At 40.5% G+C, this 24,774-nt stretch overlaps 1 protein-coding gene across 2 annotated transcripts in view; it reads right to left on the bottom strand.

Annotated features, from left to right (window-relative positions):
* The window catches only part of galnt2 (UDP-N-acetyl-alpha-D-galactosamine:polypeptide N-acetylgalactosaminyltransferase 2), a 122,497-nt gene extending 108,191 nt beyond the window's left edge, over positions 1-14,306 (bottom strand). The window contains exon 1 of one of the 2 annotated variants that reach the window (XR_006309879.2): positions 14,113-14,306. Coding sequence is in view for 1 of the 2 variants with exons in the window: in XM_043680988.2 (XP_043536923.1) it covers positions 14,113-14,208 (96 nt within the window). In the remaining variant the exon portion in view is untranslated. The remainder of the gene's footprint in view (positions 1-14,112) is intronic. The other variant, XM_043680988.2, reaches the window with a different exon arrangement.
* Positions 14,307-24,774: the final 10,468 nt, after the last annotated feature.

Raw genomic sequence — 24,774 nt, 5'->3', positions numbered from 1 at the left:
CATGTCAGAATTGTATACATTTTAATGAAGTCCCCTCTCATTCTTCTAATTCAAGTGACTACAGACTCAGTCAACCCAATCTCTCATAAGATAAACCAGCCATCCCAGAAATCAGTCTGGTGAATCTTCACTACTACTTCTTTATGGCAAGTACATCTTTTCTAATACAGAGTCTAAACTGCATGCAATACTCCAGATGTGATCTCACCAAGGTCCTGTACAGCTGCAATAATACTTATTTGCTACTGTACTCAAACCCTCTTGCAATGATGGCCAACAAACCACTTGCCTTCCCAACTGCTTGCTGCAGCCAAATGTTTGCTTTCAATGACTGGTGTACCAGAACACTCAAGTTTGTTTGTACATCAACTCTTCCCAATCTAATACCATTTAAATAATACTCTGCCATTCTGTTTTTTCTACCAAAGTGGTTAACTTTACATTTATCCACGTTATACTGTACCCACCAGATAATTAGGAGAAGGTAAGGACTGCAGATGCTGCCGACCCAGAGTCGAGAGTGTAGCATTGGAAAAGCATAGCCAGTCAGGCAAGCATCCGAGGAGGAGAATCGATTTTTCAGGCACAAGCCCTTCATCACCCTGAAGTCATTTTACATCCACCTCACCACCTAACTTTGTACCATCAGCAAGCTTTGAAATATTACACTTGATTCTCTTATCCAAATCATTGAAACATTTTGTGAACTGTTGATATCCCTGCATATTCCACTTTCTACATTGAAAATGACCAATTTATTCACATACAGTTTTCTGCCTGCTAACCAATTCTGAATCCATGCCCATATTATCACCAATTCTATTGGCTTTGATTTTACACAATAACCTCTTATACAAGGGTTTGGCAGATAATTAGGAGAAAGTGAAGACTGCAGGGTTTGGTTAAGAAAAAGAAGGAAGCATATGTAAAGTATAGACAGGATAGATCGAGTGAATCCTTAGAAGAGTATTAAGGCAGTAGGAATATACTTAAGAGTGAAATCAGGAGAGCAAAAAGGGGTCATGAGATAGCTTTGGCAAATAGAATTAAGGAGAATCCAAAGGGTTTTTACAAATACATGAAGGACAAAAGGCTAACTAGAGGGAGAATAGAGCCCCTCAAAGATCAGCAAGGAGGCCTTTGTGTGGAGCAGCAGAAAATGGGGGAGATACTAAATGAGTATTTTGCATCAGTATTTACTGTGGAAAAGAACATGGAAGATATAGAATGTAGGGAAATAGATGGTGACATCTTGAAAAATGTCCATATTACAGAGAATAAAGTGCTGGATGTCTTGAAACGCATGCAGGTGGATAAATCCCCAGGACATGATCAGGTGTACCCTAGAACTCTGTGGGAAGGCAGGGAAGCGATTGCTGGGCCTCTTGCTGAGATATTTGCATCATCGATAGTCACAGGTGAGGTGGCCGAAGACTGGAGGTTGATGCCACTGTTTAAGAAGGGTGGTAAGGACAAGCCAGGGAACTATAGACCAGTGAGCCTGACGTCGGTAATGGGCAAGTTGTTGGTGGGAACCCCGAGGGACAGGATGTACCTGTATTTGGAAAGGCAAGACCTGATTAGGGATAGTCAACATGGCTTTGTGCTTGGGAAATCATGTTTTACAAACTTGATTGAGTTTTTTGAAGCAGTAACAAAGAGGATTGGTGAGGGCAGAGCAGTGGATGTGATCTATGTGAACTTCAGTAAGGCGTTCGACAAGGTTCCCAGAGGGAGGCTGGTTAGCAAGGTTAGATCTCATGGAATACATGGAGAACTAGCCATTTGGATAGAGAACTGGCTCAAAGACAGAGGGTGGTGGTGGAGGGTTGTTTTTCAGACTGGAGGCCTGTGACAGTGGAGTGCCACAAGGATCGGTGCTGGGTCCACTACTTTTCATCATTTATATAAATGATTTGGATGTGAGCATAAGATGTATAGTTAGCAAGGTTGCAGATGACACCAAAATTGGAAGCGCAGTGGAGAGCGAAGAAGGTTACCTCAGGTTACAACAGGATCGTGATCAAATGGGCCAATGGGCTGAGAAGTGGCATTTGGAGTTTAATTCTTTGGTTTGGCCACTTTTGGAATATTGTGTGCAGTTCTGCTCTCCCTCCTAAGGGGCAGCTTTTTCATGCAGAGGGTGGTATGTGTATGGAATGAGCTGCCAGAGAGGTGATGGAGGCTGGTACAATTGCAACATTTAAAAGGCATTTGGATAGGTATATGAATAGGAAGGGTTTGGAGGGATATGGGCCAGGTGCAGGCAGTGGGACTAGATTTGGTTGGGATGTCTGGTCGGCATGGATGGGTTGGACCGAAGGGCCTTTTTCCGTACTGAACATCTCTATGACTCTATGACTATGACAAGATTTATCAAAGCTTTCTGAAAATCCAAATACACCAAATCAACTTGACAATGTGTATAGGGTATGAACAGGTAGGGAAAGAGTTAAGTTTTGAGATTTTGGGAAACAAGAGTCTCAGCTCAGCATGACTCAGATCAGATAAGAACTTACAGTTAACAATGGGGTGCTGGAGGCAAGGGTAATGGGTTAACAAGGTGGAAAACATTATGTAGAGCCATTTGGCAATACTGGAATGATATAGTATGCAAAGTCAGTTTAACAAGGTGAGAAGCATTCATTATGTGAAGCCAGTTAATGTTGAGAACATTCACTGTGTAACAGTAAATGGCTTAATCTTTACTATTGACACCCACTGATTGTAATGGTCACCCAATCGATATGTATGTTGCCTTATCAGAATGATCCTCCCTGTAAAATTACTATATAGAGTCATAGAGATGTACAGCATGGAAATAGATCCTTCGCAGCAATGTGTCCATGCTGAGAAGATTTCCCAACCCAATCTAGTCCCACCTGCCAGCACCTGGCCCATATCCCTCCAAACCCTTCCTATTCATATACCCATCCAAGTGTCTTTTAAATGTTGCAATTGTACTAGCCTTCACCACTCCCTCTGGCAGCTCATTCCATACACGTACCACCCTCTACGTTAAAAAGTTGCCCCTTAGGTCTCTTTTATATCTTTCCCCTCTCACCCTAAACCTATGCCCTCTAGTTCTGGACTCCCCCACCCCTGGGAAAAGATTTTGTCTATTTATCCTATCCATGCCCCTCATGATTTTATAAACCTCTATAAGGTCACCCCTCAGCCTCTGATACTCACGGGAAAACAGCCCCAGCCTATTCAGTCTCTCCCTACAGCTCAACTCCCCCAACCCTGGCAACATCCTTATAAATCTATTCTGAACACTCTCAAGTTTCACAACAGCTTTCCGATAGGAAGGAGATCAGAATGGCACACAATATTCCAGCAGTGGCCTAACTAATGGCCTGTTTGCCAAAATATGACCTCCCAACTCCTGTACTCAATACTCTGACAGATAAAGGGAAGCATACCAAACGCCTTCTTCACTACCTACTTGCGACTCCACTTTCAAGGAGCTATGAACCTGCACTCCAAGGTCTGTTTGTTCAGCAACACTCCCTAGGACCTTACCATTAAGTAAAATCAACGAGGTAACTGATGAAGGGCTTTTGCCCGAAACGTCAATTTTCCTGCTCCTCGGATGCTGCCTGAACTGCTGTGCTTTTCCAGCACCACTCTAATCCCTTACCATTAAGTGTATAAGCCCTGCTTAGATTTGCTTTCCCAAAATGCAGCACCTCGCATTTCTCTGAATTAAACTCCATCTGCCACTTCTCAGCCCATTGGCCCATCTGATCAAGACCCCTAATCTGAGGTAACCTTAATTCATTAAAAAAACTGCTCCCATGTCCCTGCGCACATGCGCAATCGTTCCCTCTCATTCCAGGGTCCAGAATAAAGGTGGAGGAAGTGAAACTATATTGTGGGTCTGAGTATTTTGCTTCAACTGGGGGGGGGGGGGGGGAGAACAGGACAACAATATTGGCACAGTCGGCAGGATCCAAATGAATAGTTACGATCGGACAGTGTCAGCGGCTGCTCGGAACATCAGTGTCTCAAAATGGATGGACCCACAAAGTAAGATTTTAAACCTTGGTTCCTCTCGATATTCCTGTGCACCAGAGACAAATCCCTCGATCAATTGCTGTCATTTCTACAGACTCCTCGAATGGTAATTTGTTCAGACCCTGACAAATAGAGGTTCAAGTCTGCTGCGCTAAATGGGTTGGGTTGTAATTGAGGATGGAGTCCTCTGCGCAATACTGGGGTTCGAGTCCTCTGGGGGTGTTTGATTGAGATTCAACTCCCCTGGGGTGAGTAATTGAGGTTTGAGTTCTCTGCGCTGTGCTGAAGTTCAAGTTTCTGTTTTTAAGCGAGATTCAAGTTCTCTGTGTATAAGTGGATTTGAGTTCTCTATATTTAAGTGGGGTTCAAGCCCCCATGTGAAGTAAAGTGAGAAAGGGGTTAAAGCCCCCTAGTGGCGAAATTTTAGGCTCTGCGAGTCTTTGTTCTGGGGGAAGAGTGGCTTGTACTGCAGTGCTGTGTAGTCCGCTGCAAGGGCTTTCTCTTTTTATAAGTGCAATTTCAGTGAGGAGATGCAAAAAAACCGAGAAATATTGAAATTAAGGTTGCACTAATATTTGGGTCAGGAAAGGAAATTTCAATGTAAATTGTGCCATGCTGAATGTGTTTGATGTTTAAAAATGTTGATTGTTAAAAAACTGGTTCGAAAATCCTTTTAAGTAACTGTCTTGCCTTGTTTGCATCAGGATCTCAATTCAGTGTGCTTTGTGGGCTATGTATTGGGGCAGATTTTGTTTTTACATTTAAAAAGGACATAATGTTGTACAATTTCAAATTATCAAACTTGTAAGCTTAAAAGAAATTGATTGAGTGCCTTGAGCCCCTGATTTGTTTGAAATTCTACGATGCGTATTAAAAAAAAAGTTGGGTCAGCAGTCATGCTTTAGCCAGATGAGAATATTGTATTAAAATATCTTTGCGGCTGAGTTTTTAATGCAGACTGTCCACAAAAAGAAAGGTGTATTTTGAGTTTGATGTTTCTAAAGAATATTAGAACTTGAAGCTGAATTGTTTCCCTTCTGTTAATTATTATTAAGACTTCATTGGCCCCCTTCATATTGGAAATGCAAAGAATGTTGATCTCTACCAAAGTTGCCACTGTAATTTCAACTGTTTTATTTGGGAAGTTTTCATTTGGAGAACATATTTTAAAATATTCAACATTTGTTTCCCACAAATATGAGATTTAAATCTGAACTGAAACTGCCTCTTCAATTGCTAAAGCGCAGGAAACATTTTGTTTTCATGCTGTTCTAGATTTTGGAAATACTTTTCCTGACAGCTTTGACATTAGCCAAGTCTTAATTTGTTAAAGGAAAATAATTTTTGAATAACCTGAATGGGGTCCCCAGAGGGTTTGATTTTAGGGTTTGATTGTTGTTTATAATTGACTGAATTGTTTAGGCAATAATTTAGAAATTTATTGATTGTACAACACTTGATAATGTCATAAATAGTGAACAGAGTAACAGACTTCAAGATTTCAAAGAATGCTGAAATAGGCAGACACAATTTAGTGTAGTTAAATGTGAGACTGTCTTCATACTGATAACCACCACGGCAAGGTAGGAAGGAGAGAGGAAATGCAAAGATACTTTCAGCAGCTAACATCTTCTCAAGAGTTTCTCCATTCACAGGTAAAGCACGCCTTTGGACCACTGCCCATCCCTCCACAACCTGTTCCAACAGATTCAATCAGCTCTCAGTCATGAGCATGAAAAGTGAAAAAGCTAAGTGAAGAGGAGGTCTATGCGCTTTTTGACAATGGCCTTCCTATGGACATTACATGAGTTTTACCTTGTCTTTCAATCACTTGAGGGATATGAAGGTTCACTGATCAAGCTAACATCACCAAGGGCTGTTGGCTTTGTTCTATTTAACAGCAGAGCTAGAGCAGAAACAGAAAGAATGCTGTGTTCACCCTGCCTGCGGCTGCTGCAGCTGCACTGCACACTCAGATGTGCTGGTATCCTCCATCTGAAGCATCTCCGGAAGGATGGAAGTCTCGTCAGTTTTGTTAAGTATTTAACTGCTCTTATCCAAGAATTCAGATTTCTCCATGGAGTGATGCAGAAGGACAGACTGGATTTTGTTTTCAGGTTGGACTTTACTAAAGGAGATTTTGGAGAACTGGACTCATTTCCACTCGACTTGGAGGGGATGGAGTGGTCACTAATGACTGTGGATTTAAGAATTTTACTGATGAATTTTTTTTCCCCACTTGGGAGGATTCTTCAAATTCTATTTATTACAATGGACTAGCAATATTTGTTGTTATAATCACTGTATGTTCTGTACCAATAATATGCTTAAATATTGGCTGTCAGAGTCTTATGAAAGCTGGGAGTGCTAGCTAGGTGGTTATTATGAAACGATAAGAGGGAATAAGAATGTGAGTGTGTATCGGGTACGAATAGGTAGGGTAAGAGTGAAGTTTTGAGTTTTTGGGAAACAAGAAGTTCAGCTCAGCATGACTCAGATCAGATAAGAACTTACAGTTAACAATGGGGTGCTGGAGACAGGGTAATGGGTTAACAAGGTGGAAAAGCATTCATAATGTAGAGCCATTTAACAATATTGGAAGCATTCTGTATATAAGGTCAGTTTAACAAGGTGAAAAGCATTCATTATGTGAAGCCAGTTAAGGTTAAGAACATTAATTGTGTAACAGCAAATGGCTTAAACTTTACTACAGACACTCGCTGATTGAGTGACTGTAACAATTAATACATGTGTTGCCTTATCTGAATGCTCCTCCCTGTAAAATGACTATATAATTCATTAAGAAACTGCTGTTTAAGAGAGAAGACCGGGAACCCATGTCCCTGCGCACATGGACGATCATTCTCTCTCCCTGCAGGGCATGGAATAAAGATGGAGGAGGTAAAACTATACTGTGCCTCTGAGTGTTTTGCTTTGACTGAGGGGGGAATTGGGACGACACACTGGTTCTCCCTCATCTATTCTACTAGTTTAGTCCTTAAAACTCCCAGTAGCTTTGTCAAACACAATTTCCCTTTCATAAATCCACATTAATTTTATGCAATACTGTTGGTATTTTTAAGGGCCCTTTTACCACATCCTTTATTCAAGACTATAATATTTTCCCTACCTATCCTGATTTTAGGCCAACTGATCTGCAATCACTAGGGACAGTTACAGAATCTACAGATGTTTGAAATATGACAGCCAACACATGCACTATTTCCATGGCTACCTACGTTAGTACCCTCAGATGTTGATTATCAGGCTATACGGATTTATCAGCTTTCAATCCTCAAATAAGAATGGTCTACGTAACGTTTAGAATTTGGGTGGCATACCATTCGTGCATTGCATGCAGGCAAGTCATTGATTTATTGTCAGCTGGTTCTTCATCTAGAATAATCTTCCTTGACAGCTTTTTCATCAGTAGTGGTTTGCCAAAGCCAGAATGCAAACTGATCCTGCACCGTTGTCATTATCCTGAACAAAGGTTGGCCCTCTAGCCCATTGAAATAACCAGCTTATTCAGTATTGCCAGTGACATCAATGGTCTGAGTACAAACAATACAAAAGTTTTATAACATCAAAGAAGTAAAACAATCAAATCAGTACCACATTTGTTCTCCACACAGTCCACATAGCACCATGTCCAATCCTGCTGGCACAGTTTAAAAAGAACTGGATGAGGAAGTGATTTGAAAAACATTACATGTGGCAATGCACAATCTCACTCTTTTTGACAAAATAAACACAGCCAAAAGGTATTTTAAATATTTCTCTTTTCAACCATGGACCTATGACAAAAATGGGATGGATAAAGAATCAGAGGTTGGCAGTCTAACTCTAATGGTTATCGTACTATATGAGAAATAAATCTTACAATTTCTCCTCTCAATGCAAATATAAACGAAGAAACTGCATTCATAGAACACCTTTCGCAACCTCAACCCAAAGTGCTTTACAGCACTTTTCACTCTTGGATTGTTGTCACTATATAATGTTGGAAACTCAGCAGCACTTTACCCACAGCACTGTTACTGGAACTGACCCTTTTTTTTAAGTGACATTGGGTGAGGGATCAATTTTGACACTGGGGAAGAACATTATTGGAATACAAGAGTACCATGAGATCTTTTACATCCACACAAGTAGGCAGATAGGGTCACAATGTAAAATGCGAATGCAAAAGAACGTCAAACCGGATAATATTATTACATATATGAACACTACTGTTATTGTGAAGTGGTCAAAGATGTACTTAATTATACATAATCCTTTTACCTTCTGATCCATCAAGCCCTCAGAGACATTTCATTTAGGTTATGCATGTGGAATTACTCACATTAACCAACAAATGACCAACTACTGATAAAGTAGCAGAAACCTAAAATATGTGCTTTATTCAATTGTTCAAGCAAATAAGAAATATATAGATTTGTCTTTCTATGGATGGCCACCTTGCTGCGGTGGAAAGGTTTGAATGTTTAGTTGATCCCAAGAGTGATGCGTCAGGAGTTCTCACCTCCTGGCAGGGCCACCCATGAAGTGAAAGGGGGGGAAACCAGTCAAACTGCAATCCAAAACAAGTCCTCAATGGCGACCCAAGCAGAAAATACTGTGTTTGTGTGATATCAATGACTGCAACAGCAGATGAAGGCTGCAGCAGTAGGAAAATCCTCAGTTGCTAGAGTTTCCTTACCACTGGAACTGGATCTTCCTTTTGTTAAGGACCATGTATGCTGATGAACAACATTATTCCAACTTTAAAAGATGTTCCACACAAGGTATCTACCGAGAGGAATTCAACCCCTCTATCGTACACAACATAAGCCCTGCGGCAATTGATGAGAGGTGACAGGGCCAGGATTGGGAGATCTGGAAGCCCCGAGCTTTAGACCAGCATGTAGGTGGTGGAGTTTGACTCAGTCATTTCACTCGTGCAACAGGAACAAGCATTTCAGCAGCTTTCTTCTTGGCTCAGTAGCCCTCTTCAGGATCTGCTCTGCTCACCTCTCATAGAGAAGGCGCTAGAAAAGGTATCCTAAATATAGTCTTTTCATCAACAACCTGTCTGAAATTCCACATCCAGTGGGCTCATTTACCTGCGGTCTAAAAACCAAAGTCAAGCTCAATTTCGGAACCTGGAATATAAGAAACTTCATGGGCAACAAGCAAAACAATTCTCCAGAACAAAGGACTGACCTTGTTGCTGGTGAACTCTGGTACTTCAACGTTGATATCACTGTTGTGGTTCTGTTCGCCGAGCTGGGAATTTGTGTTGCCGATGTTTCGTCCCCTGTCTAGGTGACATCCTCAGTGCTTGGGAGCCTCCTGTGAAGCACGTCTGTGATCTTTCCTCCGCCATTTGTAGTGGTGTGAATCTGCCGCTTCCGGTTGTCAGTTCCAGCTGTCTGTTGCAGTGGTATACAGGAAAGCCACACACAGACCAAATCCTGAACTACGAAAGCAACTACCCCAACACACACAAGACACTATGCAAAAGGGCCACAACACACTGCAGTACACCAGAACTGCAAAAAGAGGAAGAAGAACACCTATAAAATGTATTCGCCAAAAACGGATACCCGCGCAATTTCATCAACAGATGCCTAAGGGAAAGATAACGGAACGAGGACATGCCGCAACCCAAAGGACTAGCCACACTACCATACATCAAGAACATTTCCGAACTGACAGCCAGAGAACTGCGACCACTAGGACTCATAACAGCACACAAACCAACAGCCATTCTCAGACAACAACTCACCAGAACGAAGGACCCGATACCCAGCATGAGCAAAACCAATGTAGTGTACAAAATCCCATGCAAGGACTGCACAAAACACTACATAGGACAAACAGGAAGACAGCTAACGATCCACATCCATGAACACAAACTAGCCACGAAACGACAAGACCAGCTATCCTTAGTAGCCACACACGCAGATGACAAGCAACATGAATTCAACCTGGACAACACTACTATTATAGGACAAGCCAAACAGAGAACAGCCAGGGAATTCCTAGAGGCATGGCAGATTCAATCAATAAGCACATCGACCTGGACCCAATATACCGACCACTGCAATGGACAGCTGGAACTGACAACCGGAAGCGGCAGATTCAAACCACTACAAATGGCGGAGGAAAGATCACAGAAGCACTTCACAGGAGGCTCCCAAGTACTGAGGATGTCACCTAGACAGGGGACGAAACGTCTGCAACACAAATTCCCAGCTCGGCTAACAGAACCATAACAACGAGCACCCGAGCTACAAATCTTCTCACAAACTTTGTTGATATCACTGCCCTGCAGGAGACTTGAAGAGCAGGTTAAGGGCAGCTGAAGGAAGGTGGTGGTGGTTACACCTTCCTCTGGAGGGGAGAACCTGAGGATCAAGTTGGATAGAAGATTTGCATAGAAATACCAGGTTCTATGCCAATTCGAATTTTAAAAATAAGCACAGATAAACTTGCATTTTTAAAGCACTTTTCACAACCACCAGATGTCTCAAAGTGCTTTCCAGCCAATTAAGTGTTTTTGAAGTGTTGCCACTGCTATAACACAAGATCGTGGCTGCTACTTCGTGCACAGCAAACTCCCAGAACCAGCAATGTTAAAACAATTAGATAATCTGTAGTTTTAACTGTTGACAGAGGGATAAATACTAGCCAGGACACCAAGGATAATTCTCCTTCTCTTCTTCAAAATAACAACTTGAGATCTTTTACATCCATTCAATCAGATAAATGGGATCTTGGTTTAATGTCTCATTCAAGAGGACAGGATCCCCAATAGGGCACCATTTCCTCAGTGTTGGCATTTCAGCATAGATTTTTGTACTCAAGACCTGGAGTGGAACATTGTGACTCAGAGTCAAGTGTTCTACCACAAGTGAACTATAGCTGATACTTAAAAAAAAAAATCACACACAAACTGTAATTTTGATATACAAGCCAAAGTTTACAAATAATATCAAACCACTTGAAAAAGGTGGAAATGTAGTAAAAGATTATTTGACTGAAGTCCATTGGGGCAATGCCCAGTTAGAACAAGAACAAAGTAAATTTACAGCCCAGGAACAGGCCCTTCGGCTCTCCAAGCCTGAGCCAATCCAAATCCACTGTCTAAACCTGTCGTCCAATTCCTAAGCATCTGTATCCCTCTACTCCACACCTACTCATGTATCTTAAATGAATCTACCATGCCTGCCTCTACTACCTCTGCTGGCAATGCGTTCCTGGCACCTACCACCCTCTGTGTAAATTACTTGCCACGTGTATCCCCCTTAAACTTTTCACCTCTCACCTTGAAAACGTGACTTCTCGTTATTGAACCCCTGACCCTGGGAAAAAGCTTATCTCTATCTACCCTGTCTATACCCTTCATGATTTTGTAGACTTCAATCAGGTATCCCCTCAATCTTCTTTCTTCTAATGAAAACAATCCTAACCTACTCAACCTCTCTGCCTAGCTAGCACCTTCCATACCAGGCAACATCCTCGTAACTCTTCTCTGCACCCTCTCCAAAGTGTCCACATCCTTTTGGTAATGTGGCGACCAGACTGTACACAGTTTTCTAAATGCGGCCGAACCAAAGTCTTGTACAATTTTAACATGACCTGCCTGCTTTTATACTCAATACCCTGTCCGATGATGGCAAGCATACCATAAACCTTCTTGACCACTCTATCCACCTGTGCAGCAACCAGCAGGGTACAATGGACCTGAACTCCCAGATCTCTCTGCTCATCAACTTTTCCCAAGACTCTTCCATTTACTTTATAATTCACTCTAGAGTTAGACTTCCCAAAATGCATCACCTCACATTTGCCTGGATTGAACTCCATCTGTCACTTCTCCACCCAACTCTCCAGTCTATTTATATTCTCCTGTATTCTTTGACAGCCCCCTATGCTTTCTGCTACTCCACCAATCTTTGTGTCATCTGCAAACTTGCTGATCATACCAACAGTGCCCTCTTCCAGACCATTTATGTATATCACAAACAACACTGGCCCCAGCACCGATTCCTGTGGAACACCTTTCTCCATTTCAAGTTCTCCAGTTCTGAAGCTTTGAACCCAGATTAAAGATTCTATTGTAGCAGTGGAATTACTCATTACAATTATTGGCAAGTTTACAGATCAGAAGGTAATTACAACCTTCTAACTCTTAGTCCATGAAACTGCCTTACCTTCCTTTTGTTTAATAGATACTCTTGTACCGTGAGGCTGAATGCCTAAATTACACAACACACCCACATAAGTCTATCATTCAACCTATCATAAATCGAAGATTTAATTCCAACATGGAAAAAGATCAAAGTATTATTTTTTTAAAAATTGCAGTACTCTGTAATGCAAAGGGATTTAGGTGTTCTGGTACAAAAGTCACAAAAAGTTATTACAGCACATAATCAAGGAAGTCAATTTCCTTTATTATGAGGAGAACTTAACAAAAAAGAATGTTATGTCCCAGTTACAGGATATCTAGGTGACCACAACTCAAATACTGTGTACAAGTTTGGTTTCCTTATTTAAGGATGGGTATAAATACACTGGAATTGTTTCAGGGGAGGTTTGCTAATCAATACCTGGAAATGAGCAGGTTGCTTTATGAGGATACGTTGAAAGGTTGGACCTATTTTACTAGAGTTTAGAAGAATGAGCGGTGACTTGAATGAAATGCATAAGATGCTAAATTGTCTTGACAAGGTCACTTGTGGATCACTTTCAAGCTAAGGGCCACTATTTTAAAGTTAGGGGTCATTCTTTCAGGACAGAAATTAGGAGAGATTTTTCTCCCTGAGGGTTGTGCAACTTTGGAACAGTGCCTCAGAAGGCAGTGTATTTGGAATCAATGAATATTTGTAAGGCAAGTGAATAGATTCTCTGAATAAAGCCTTTTCCATTTTTGAATTTATTAATGACAATCTTAAACTTAAGGAATAAAAGTAAACTACTACAGATCTGGTAATCTGAAACAATCAAAGTGCTGGAGAAACTCAGCAGTTCTGTAGAACAGCTCTGAAGAAGAGTCAACAGACATGAAATGTTAACTCTGCTTTCTCCTCACAGGTGTTGTTAGACCTACTCAGTTTCTCCAGCAATTTCTGCTTTTGTTTCAAATCTTCAGCATCTGCAGTTCTTTTGTTTTAACAATATCTTTCCCAATAAAACTGCAAAACAATAAAGCCAAAATACAAATGTCACACTTAAGCAGCAAAAACAATCCATGTCAAGTTGAAACTTGAAATCCATATCAACAACGTTAACCTGACTACAGCTGGATGTCATTTATTGCACCTTTCCATATGACTGCAATTCATTGTCTTGATATAGATACTGCACGGAATTGTTTGAGAGTGTCAGTGAAATCTGAATGTTTGTAAGTGATCCAACGAAGATCTCACAACTCACCGAGATTTTAATGTGTAATTTCCTACAAATTGAATGCAAGTCTGAGCGTATGGCAAGAGTACTGCATCGAATGTCAGAATGAATGAGAGGTTCAGTGAATGAGCATCTGACTTGAGTATGAGTAATGGTCGATGTTTGAATGTGTATCAATGAATGTTTAATGTTCCAGCTAATGCTACAGGATTCCCACAAAAATAAGACAATTCAGTGTTTCATATTTTCCAGGTATACAGAAGAGTGCTTCAAACAAAATCCGAGTTTATGCAAAATATTATAATTTTACCTAAGCTCCATGTTTAACCAAGGGTTCTATGTACACAGACATCTGCTTTTACGAATGTCCTTAAGTGGTCTACCATATATTCCAATGTAGACTGCATTAACTATGTGCAGAACTGTCCCTGTATGTATAGTGAGTTCGAGTCCTCTCCTGTTTGTGTAGCGTTATGTGTCGTCTGTGACTGTGTCCTTGAGTGTGCAGTCAGTATGAAGGCTGCTATTTGGGTAGTCTCTACGAGTGATCCAATGGACGTCCTTGTGAGTACGAGCAATTTGCTCCAGCCGAACGTCTGAGACGGATCCCGTGGCTCGCATTATTCCCTGTTAGGTTGAAAGCAGAGGCCCAGTCACTGAACCAACCGCACTTAAAAAAAAATCAATTCTTACCTTCCGGTTCGTCCCGCTGCCCAGGTAAATGTAATAAGCGATCCCCAAAACCCAGAGGAAGGCGAAGCACAGCAGGATTCTTGACTTTCTTCTCATAGTTTTGAGCGAGGCAGGAATGAAGCAACGAAAGCAAAGAAACAGGCCGTGTCGGCACTAGCGACGAGACGACGCTCAGCATCCATCAGCGATGAACCGCGCAAGCGAGCGCCTGGGCGAAGGTCAAAGGGTAAAGGGTACGTAACAGCAAGTGTAGAGCAGCAGAAGACAAAGACACATCGGCCGATAAATCAATGATAAACATGAGTTTCTCACACAGAAAGTTAATGAAGGAATCTGTACATAAAATGAAACTAATTCTGAATTGTATGTAATAATGAAGCTAAATTCTACGTTGTTTATAATAAGCTAATTCTGCCTTACATTTAATAATGAAGAATCTAATTCTGGATTGTATATATAAAAATAAAACGTTAACTCTGCATTATATATAATTGTAAATGAATTTTACATTTCATACAATGATAGATAAATTCATTATGCATTGTATATAATAACATTATGCATTGCATACAATAATAAAAAACTAATTAGACATTGTTTATAATGGAGAAATTACTTATGTGTTGCACATACGAAACTAATCGCACATTGTATATAATAACGAAGAAACCCATTTCCCATTGCAAATAGTATTATACATTGTATACAATATTGACAAAACTTATGATGTATTGTATTAGGGACTACTGGATAATAGTCTTTGGATGATTAATAATTTTACCATTTCTCATCACCTAACTCTAATACTTATTATCACTCCCTTATGGAGTCTTCAGGAATTAGGAGTGATTTCCTTCAGATACTGCTGTGGGCAGCCCTGGTAGAAAAGTCATAATAAGTATTACAAAAATGGTTTTATCCTATTTTCTTCAAACACTGCTGTTTATTTGTTAGTATTTTGAAAATGAGAAGAAATTATGTTTCATCATTTCAGGTGGTCACACGACAGAACTGCCAGGAATATGACAAACCAAAGTTGACAATCCTTCTCCAGCTTGCCCTCATGTTCTTTTCCCAGACAAGCAGAGTTTTATTCCTTTTGAAGGATACATTGGGATCAAATGCAAGGCTGAACTACATAATATTATTCCCTAAAAAAGAGCGGGAGGGCCAGCTAACGCTTTGAACACAGGCAGTCAATTAGCTTACAAATAAATATCTTCTACTCCGATTTCATCTTGGTTGAGTCTTCTCCAGTACGTTAGCCACTTGCCACATATGGCTAATTAGAAAATCAAGCTGTTATTATGATTCCAGTTGATTGTAATATTGGACAAGTCAAATCCAAAGGTGAAACCTGGATTGATAGATCTTAACTTTTATTTATACAGTGTAGTAGGTTGCCAATGTTCTTCAACACAAAAGTACAAACTTATTACACTAAAGATTATGTATATGACAGGTTAGAAAAACCTTACCATAAATAGCAAAAAGAGATTTATTCTGTATCCCAGCAATACGCTTTGACAGATACTCAATCCGAGAAATATTACCACTTTCTCAACTCTTCAATTTTTTTTAAGTGATACTTTCAAATTCTCCTTCTCAGACTGCTGTGATAGTGTAGCGCTCTCTTTTCAGTTCCAATGTCCTTACCCCTCCTTTGTGTTCTGATAGTGTAAACCACTTTTCAGTTCTGACAATTTTAAAACTTCTATACAAACTGTCACACCTTGGAGACTTCACAAATTAAACCCTTCCAGAAGGGTGAAAACTTGACTTTGCTGAACTGAACTCAAACAAAACTAAACAAGTGACCTCAAATCTTTTCTTTTCCTACAATAACTTTTAGTTGTAAACTCAATAGTATAAACATTCCATTATTTAATACACAGGTATTCTCTTAAATCCTTAATAAAATCACATTTTTTCGTGGAAATTATGTGTGTAGATCATGTTCCAGATTACTTTTTTTTAAGTTATCTTCACTGAACATAAACTACAATCTATCTGCCTCTATATTAAAAATCTTAATGTATTATACACTTTTATCACAATGAGGTTAATTGCAATTTTGAACAGTAAATTGAAAGTAACTTTGTTGCTCTCTTTATCTTAATATCATCTGCATAGCATCTGAACTTAGGTAAGGCTTTTCATTATCATAAACACTTGCTTTTTTACTGGATAGCATTAGATGTACAAGGGACAAATGCAAAATACTTCAGATGCTGAAGATCTGAACTAAACAGTCCTGGAGAAACTCAGCAGGCTTGGCCACTTCTGTGGAGAGATGCTTTGAGTCCGATTTGATGCTTCTGCAGAACTTGAGAGATGCAAAAATGATCTTTCTCTTTTCACAGATGCTGCCCTACATGCAGGGTTTCTCCCACAGAAACTGTTTTTATTGAACATGTACAAGTGAAGTATGTTTATTGTGTGTGAATAAATAAGATATCATCTGAAATTAGTGTATTCCATTCAAACAGTAACGAGTGTCATATCCTCATATACTATGATCCTTCAGTCTATAATTTTAAAACTGAATATTAAAATGGCTGCTGTAAATCATGTGACCCTTCACATTTGAGCTATAATCTTAAATCTCAAGGGTATTGTGAATTAAATATGGACATTCATAACCATCCGAGATTTCACAGATCTCTTTGTTTAAGCAATACAAAGGAACTATTGAACTTCCAGCATGTCTGCTTCTCTCTTTAATTTTAAACAAAAGGGGACATCAAAATTCCATTTGTGGCGGCCAGAAGTCAATGGACCCTATCAAGCTTTCCTTGTTTTATTATGCTTTTCCCCATGCAAAATAGACTGGGTGAATCACAAAGATGCTAATTAACCACACAGGATGTTGGAACCAAAATACACACTATATCTTTGAAATTCTAAATGATGAAAAGCCATGTTGCTATCTGCTTTAAAATCAACCAGAATTAGTTCCAGCAGAAAGCCATCAAGCTAGCTGCAAGTAATTCAAAGAACTGAGGTATTTGATATCAATAAACAGAAATACTTTGAAAACATGAGATATTGTAAGGACCATATATTTTTATTTTGAATTTTAAGAAAAACTGTGAACTGAAATGAAAAATAGCTGGTTTAAAATGACCATTTGAAAGCATGTAATCTGACACCCATGCAGGCATCATGTGAACAACTATTTGAACAAGTAATAATTGAAGTTTAAGTTGCAATTGATTTGGGGCTGAGGGATGTGTAGATGCAGCTGGCAAGAAGACATTGGTCTATGGACTAGTGATCAATCATCAATGATAGAGAACTTATAGAGATGTAAGGCAAGGAAACAGACCCTTCGGTCCAGCTCGTCCATGCCGACCAGATATCCTAAATTAATCTAGTCCCATTTGCCAACACTTGAGCCATATTCCTCTAAACCTTCCCTATTCATATACCTATCCGGATACCTTTTAAATGTTGTAATTATACCAGCCTCCACCACTTCCTCTGGCAACTCATTCCATACATGCATCACCTTTTGCATGAAAAAGTTGCCCCTCAGGTCCCTTTTAAATCTTTCCACTCTCAAAATAAAAGAATGGCCTCTAGTTCTGGACTCCCTCAACCCAGGAAAAAAACTTGTCTATCCAAGCCCCCCACGATTTTATCAACCTCTATAAGGTCACCCCTCAGCCTACGATGCTTTTGGGAAAACAGCCCCAGCCCATTCAGCCTCTTCCTATGGCTCAAACACTCCAACCCTGGCAACATCCTTGTAAATCTTTTCAGAACCCTTTCAAGTTTCACAACATCCTTTCTGTAGGAGGGAGAGCAGAACTGCACACAATATTCCAAAAGTGGCTTAACCAATATCCTGTACAGCCGCAACATGTCCTCCCAACTCCTATACTCTATGCTCTGTCCAATAAAGGAAAGCATATCAAATGTCTTTACCACTATCTTATCTACCTGTGACTTTACTTTAAAGGAACTATGAACCTGCACTCCAAGGTCTCTTTGTTCAGCAACACTCCCCACTAAGTGCATTACTATATGGACTTCAGTAAGGCGTTCGACAAGTTTCCTTGTAGTACACTGATTAGCAAGGTTAGATCTCATGGAATAAAGGGAGAACTAGCCATCTGGAATCAGAACTGGCTCGAAGGTAGAAGACAAAGGGTGGTGGTGGAGTGTTGTTTTTTAGACTGAGGCCTGTGACCATTGGTGTGCCATAAGGATTGTTGCTGGGTCCACCGCTTTTTGTCATTTATATAAATGATTTGGATGTGAACATAGGAGGTATAATTAGTCAGTTTGCAGATGACATCAAAATTGGAGGTTTATTGGATAGCGAAGGTTACCTCAAAGTACAACGGGATATTGATGAGATGGGCCAATAGGCCAAGGAGTGGCAGATGGAGTTTAATTTAGATAAATGTGAGGTGGTACATTTTGGAAAGTCAAATCAGGTTTAGTCTGCCATCAACTGTGTACTGACTCTCACATAACTGAACAGGTTGCAGTAGGGAATCAGTTATAGGAAGAAAAGTACCTACCTAGCTTGCGAGTGGTCACTCTCTTCTTTGCAGTCAAACCTCACAGTAAGCCTTAAGAAAACCAGTTTATTTTTGTAGGCTGTGACTTTCAACCAATAGTTCAGAGACTTATCATAAGTTGAACTGGTCACCTTGTGTTTCTTACCAACCAATGGAAGCATCTGTAGAAAGGTGATCAAAGCAACTGTGCTGTGGCAATTTTATGAGTCTGAGGTTATTAGCAGAGGGGAAAACTCAGTGATCTTTGTTCCCAAGTTCTATTGTTGAGATGATCCTTATTACTCGTCTGCTGGACAGCTTGTTGCTTCGATCACCTTTGTATACTTTGTAAAATCTTTACCTTTTGTGATGACACCAGGAATAGCGGGGCTGAATCTCCAGTGCACTTTCCCAGTCCCATCCAGGATTGCATTGAAATTACCTTGAGTATGAGGAAATAATTAAGAAGCTGGAACTAGAATTCAAACAGCAAAGAAAGATGAAGAAAAGGAAATGATAACATTAGAAATACAAAGAAAAACAGAAAGAAAACAATAAAGAGAACAAGACAGAGATATAATATAATTAATATAAGCTTAAAATAGCTACGTCAAAACAGAAGGCATCAGATGTCAGTGCAGGCTCTGTTAGGGTGAATATTAGTCAGAATTTGAAGTCCAGAAAATGTTTAGGTTTGCACAGGCCCTTGCAAAATCTGAGGAAAAGAATGTGGAGGGTATTCTTCGTGTCATTTAAGAAAAGGACTAGGCAAATTGACAAGAAGACTGGGCGGCATGGTGGCACAGTGGTTAGCACTGCTGCCTCACAGCACCAGAGACCTGGGTTCAATTCCTGCCTCAGACAACTGTCTGTGTGGAGTTTGCACATTCTCCCTGTGTCTGTGCTGGTTTCCTCCGGGTGCTCCGGTTTCCTCCCACAGTCCAAAAATGTGCAGGTTAGGTGAATTGGCCATGCTAAATTGCCCGTAGGATTAGGTGAAGGGATGGAATGGGTCTGGGTGGGCTGCTCTTCGGAGGGTCGGTGTGGATTTTTTGGGCCTGTTTCCACACTTTCCTAATTCCTGAAGAAGGGCTCATGCCCGAAACATCGATTCTCCTGCTCCTTGGATGCTGCCTGACCTGCTGCGCTTTTCCAGCAACCCATTTTCAGCCCTGTTTCCACACTGTAAGTAATCTAATCTAGACCATACAGAGTAAGTTGCTACATAAAGTACAGGAAATTTATACTTCACTGTCAGAGAAGGATTATGATGCAGTGAAGAGAACTATACTGGATGCATATAGGCAAAGGTTCCAAAATTTGAGGAAGCAGCATGGGCAAACCTATAAGTGGGATAGAAGCATTGGAAGCTGAAACTAAGTATGCGTCTCTAAGCATATTCTCTTAGAGGTATTTAAAAATGCACAACTAGCCCTATGAGAACTCCAGGTACAGGAGGTTGAGAGTAATGAGGTCATGAATAAGATTTCAAGATTGCAGGAATGTACCGACAAGCAAGGAGATGCTTTGAAGTGTGTCTACTTCAATGCCAGGCACATCTGGAATAAGTTGAGGTAAGCTTGCAACATGTGTTGGTACCTGGAACTTAGATGTTGTAGCCATTTCAGAGACATGGATAGAGCAGGGACAGGAATGGTTGTTGCAGGTTCCGGGGTTTAAATGTTTCAGTAAGATCAGGAAGGTGGTAAAAGAGGGGTAGGGGTGGCATTGTTAGTCAAGGACAGTATTAAAGTGGCAGATAGGATATTTGATGAGGACTTGTCCTGATGGGCTGAGGTTAGAAACAGGAAAGGAGTTTTCTATAGGCCTCCGAAAAGTTCCAGAGATGTAGAGGAAAGGATTGCAAAGATGATTCTGGATAGGAGTGAAAGTAACAGGGTAGTTGTTTTGGAAGGATGTTAACTTTCCAAATATTGACTGGAAACACTATAGTTCGAGCACTTTAGATGGGTCAGTTTTTGTCCAATGTGCAGGAGGGTTTTCTTACACAGTATGTAGATAGGCTAACAACAGGAGAGGCAACAATGGATTTGGTACTGAGTAATGAACCAGGCCAAGTGTTAGATTTGGAGGTAGGTGACCGCAATTTGGTTATGTTTACTTTAGCCATGGAGAGGGATGGGTATATACCACGTGATTAGAGTTGGGAAATTATGATGCAATAAGGCAAGATTTAGGATGCGTAGGATGGGGAAGGAAGCTGCAGGGGATGGGCACAATTGAAACATGGACATTGTTCAAGGAACAGTTCCTGCATGTCCTTGATGAGTATGTACCTGTCAGGTAGGAAGGAAGTGGTCAAGTAAGGGAACTGTGGTTTACTAAAGAAGTTGAATCTCTTGTCAAGTGGAAGAAGGAGACTTATGTAAAGATGAGACATGAAGGTTCAGTTAGGGTGCTTCAGAGTTATAAGTTAGCCAGACAGGACCCAAAGAGAGAGCTAAGAGGAGCCAAGAGGGGACATGAGAAATCTTTGGCAGTTAGGATGAAGAAAACCCAAAGTTGTCTATAAGTATGTCAGGCATAAAAGAATGACTAGGGTAAGATTAGGGCCAGTCAAGGACAATAGTGGGAAGTTCTGTGTGGAGTCCAAAGAGGTAGGAGAGGCACTAAATTAATGTTTTTTGCCAGTATTCACACAGGAAAAAGACAATGTTGTAGAGGAGAATACTGAGATACAGGCTATTAGACTGCCCGGGATTGAGGTTCATAAGGAAGTAGTGTTAGCAATTCTGGAAAGTGTCAAAATAGATAAGTCCCCTAGGCCGGATGGGATTTATCCTAGGATTCTCTGGGAAGCTTGGGAGGAAATGGCAGAGCTTTTGGCTTTGATCTTTATGTCATCATTCTCAACAGAAATAGTGCCAGAAGACTGGAAGATAGTGGCACGGTGGCACAGTGGTTAGCACTGCTGCCTCACAGCGCCAGAGACCTGGGTTCAATTCCCGCCTCAGGCGACTGACTGTGTGGAGTTTGCACATTCTCCCCGTGCCTGCGTGGGTTTCCTCCGGGTGCTCCGGTTTCCTCCCACAGTCCAAAGATGTGCAGGTTAGGTGAATTGGCCATGCTAAATTGCCCAAGTGTTAGGTAAAGGGTAAATGTAGGGGTATGGGTGGGTTGCGCTTCGGCGGGTCGGTGTGGACTTGTTGGGCCGAAGGGCCTGTTTCCACACTGTAATGTAATGTAATGTAATCTAATCTAATCTAATAGCAAATGTACCCTTGTGCAAGAAAGGAAGTAGAGCCAACCTTTGTAATTATAGACCAGTGAGCCTTACTTTTGTTTTAGGCAAAGTTTTGGAAAAGATTATAAGAGATAGGATTTATAATTATCTAGAAAAGAATAATTTGATTAGGGACAGTCAACATGGTTTTGTGAAGGGTTGGCCATGCCTCACAAACCTTTTTGAGTTCTTTGAGAAGGTGACCAAACAGGTGGATGAGGGTAAAATGGTTGATGTGGTGTACAGAGGAACCTCAGTAATCTGAAGGACACGGGTGGGGAGTATTTTGTTCGGTTAATTAAATGCTGGATAATTGATGCCGGATTACAAGTTAGCCACGCATCGGGACCTTGCAATCTTGTTCGGATAATCCAAAATTTGGTAATCAAATGCCAAATAATCGAGGTTCCTCTATATATGGATTTCAGTAAAGCGTTTGATAACATTCCCCACAGTAGGCTATTGCAGAAAATACAGGTGATTTACAGTTTGGATCAGAAATTGGCTAGCTGTAAAAAGGGTTAGTAAATTTGCAGATGACACTTAAGTCAACAGAGTTGTGGATAGTGTTGAAGGATGTTGCAGGTTACAGAGGGACGTAAAGCTGCAGAGCTGGGCTGAGAGGTGGAAAATGGAGTTAAATGCAGAAAAGTGTGAGATGATTCAATTTGGAAGGAGTAACAGGAATACAGATTACTAGGCAAATAATAAAATTCTCAGTAGTGTGGATGAGCAGAGAGATCTCGGTGTCCACGTGCATAGATCCTGAAAGTTGCCACCCAGATTGGTAGGGTTGTTAAGAAGGCATACGGTGTGTTAACTTTTATTGGTGGAGGGATTGAGTTTCAGAGTCATGAGTCATGTTGCAGCTGTATAAAACTTTGGTGCGGCTGCACTTGGAGTATTGCGTACAGTTCTGATCGCTGCATTAAAGGAAGGATATGCAGAGGAGATTTACCAGGATGTTGCCTGGTATGGAAGGAAGATCTTATGAGGAAAGGCCGAGAGACTTAAGGCTGTTTTTGTTAAAGAGAAGAAGGTTAAGACATGACTTAATAGAGGCATACGAAATGATCAGAGGATTAGATCGGGTGGATAGTGGAAGCCTTTTTCCTCGGATGTTGATGGCTAGCACAAGGGACATAGTTTTAAATTGAGGGTTGCTAGATATAGGTCAGATGTCAGGGGTAGGTTCTTTACTCAGAGAGTAGTAAGGACGAGGAATGCCCTGCCTGCAACAGTAGTAGACTCGCCAACATTAAGGACATTTAAATGATCATTGGATAAAAATATGGATGATAATGGAATAGTGTAGGTTAGATGGGCTTTAGATTGGTTTCACAGGTCAGCGCAACATTGAGGGCCGGAGGGTCTGTACTGTGCTGTAATGTTCTATGTACTATGTTCATGTTGAGTACCAAAGGGTTGCAACTGCTAGATAGACAGCAATAATGACTAAAGATTATGAGATAATCCACAAAACCAGACCTTCTGTCCAGCACCCTTATAATTCAAAAGGGATAGAAAATGGGAAAATGAAATGAAGACAAGCAATAAAGGTAAGGAATAGAGAGCTGGGAATGCCCCAAGGTCTCCTCCTCAGGTCAGGGAGGAAAGTACCGAGGATGGAGGTGAAAATTTGAGCAAGGTTTTTCCATTTTAACAAGGTGGGACTTATTCATTCAGATTGCTGGAAGTTAGAGGGAAACACATGGAATTTATTGGAGTTTGTAAGAATGAGTCCAAAAAGGAAACTTGAAGGGAAGAGGCGATGGATCAATTTGTAGCTTTACCTCCAACTAAGAGACTGAAGGTAGACACTGCTGTGGATACAGAAGAAGTACATAGACTAGATGTAACAAATAAAGGGTTTTTATCAAAAGGGAAGATAACCTTTCTTTCTTCAAAGGAAGCACTGAAGGCCATAACTATATGAAAATATACAAGAGATACTCAAACTCTCTTGCTGGAGAAGAATTAGTTTTCCCTCTAGAGAGCATTCAAAGCCAAAGTCAATCGAATAGGTAGATAGTATATCCCAATTCCATTATACAACTCCAATTGAAGTGTGACGTGTCTGGACTAGTGGTCATTGGGTTAGTTAAGAAATTACCTGTGAATGGAGTTGATTTACTTCTGGGGAAGGATTTAGCAGGAATGCAACTCATAACTTGACTTATAGTCACAGAAAGTTTAATTGTGGCTAAAGAGATGGAAGAGTTGCATGAACTCTTGCATGAACAGATTTGGTGTGTTTTTCTATTCTGTGTAGTGACCAGAGAAATGGCGAAATAACATCCATCATCAGAGGTCACACCAATACCACAAGCAAATGTTAGGGTAGCTGAAATTCTCTTTAAGAACGGGGATAGTTCCAAAGAGGTATTTGGCATGTCTCCATAAAGTGAGGCTTAGGAAGCAGATCCAGAGTTAAGTAAGATAGTGCAGAAGCTCACACTGAAGCTGATGCTGAGGGAGTTCCTGAGTGTTATTATATTAAAACTGGAGTTATGATAATAAAGTGATGATATCTTGCAGACCTGGGGATGAAGGGTGGACAATTGTTCAGCAAATAGTGCCGCAGTCAAGCTGTTGTAAGAAAATATTACAAATTGCAGGACATATAGGAATATGGAAAACACAGCTATTGATAAACAGGTATTTTACATGGTCAGGACTTCATAAATACGTAATGCAAGTCTGGAAAACATATCAGGTGGTAGAAAATTTTTAACATATAATCAGATCTTTGATACCTATATCAGTTTTTGAAGAACTATTTAGTTCAGTATTAGTGAATTGTTTAGCACTATTACTGAAAATTAAAGCTGGAATTCAGTACATGGATATGACATCACAATTCCCAGAGATTATTCTTTTTAAGACAATTGCAGTTAAAATAGTAGT

The sequence above is a fragment of the Chiloscyllium plagiosum genome, unplaced genomic scaffold, assembly GCF_037043375.1.
Source record: "Chiloscyllium plagiosum isolate Xiang-an unplaced genomic scaffold, Cpla_swu_hap1 HiC_scaffold_3, whole genome shotgun sequence".
Lineage (NCBI taxonomy): Eukaryota > Metazoa > Chordata > Chondrichthyes > Orectolobiformes > Hemiscylliidae > Chiloscyllium > Chiloscyllium plagiosum.
The sequence above is the reverse complement of the archived record's forward strand: the minus strand, read 5'-3'. Positions and strand labels throughout refer to the sequence as shown.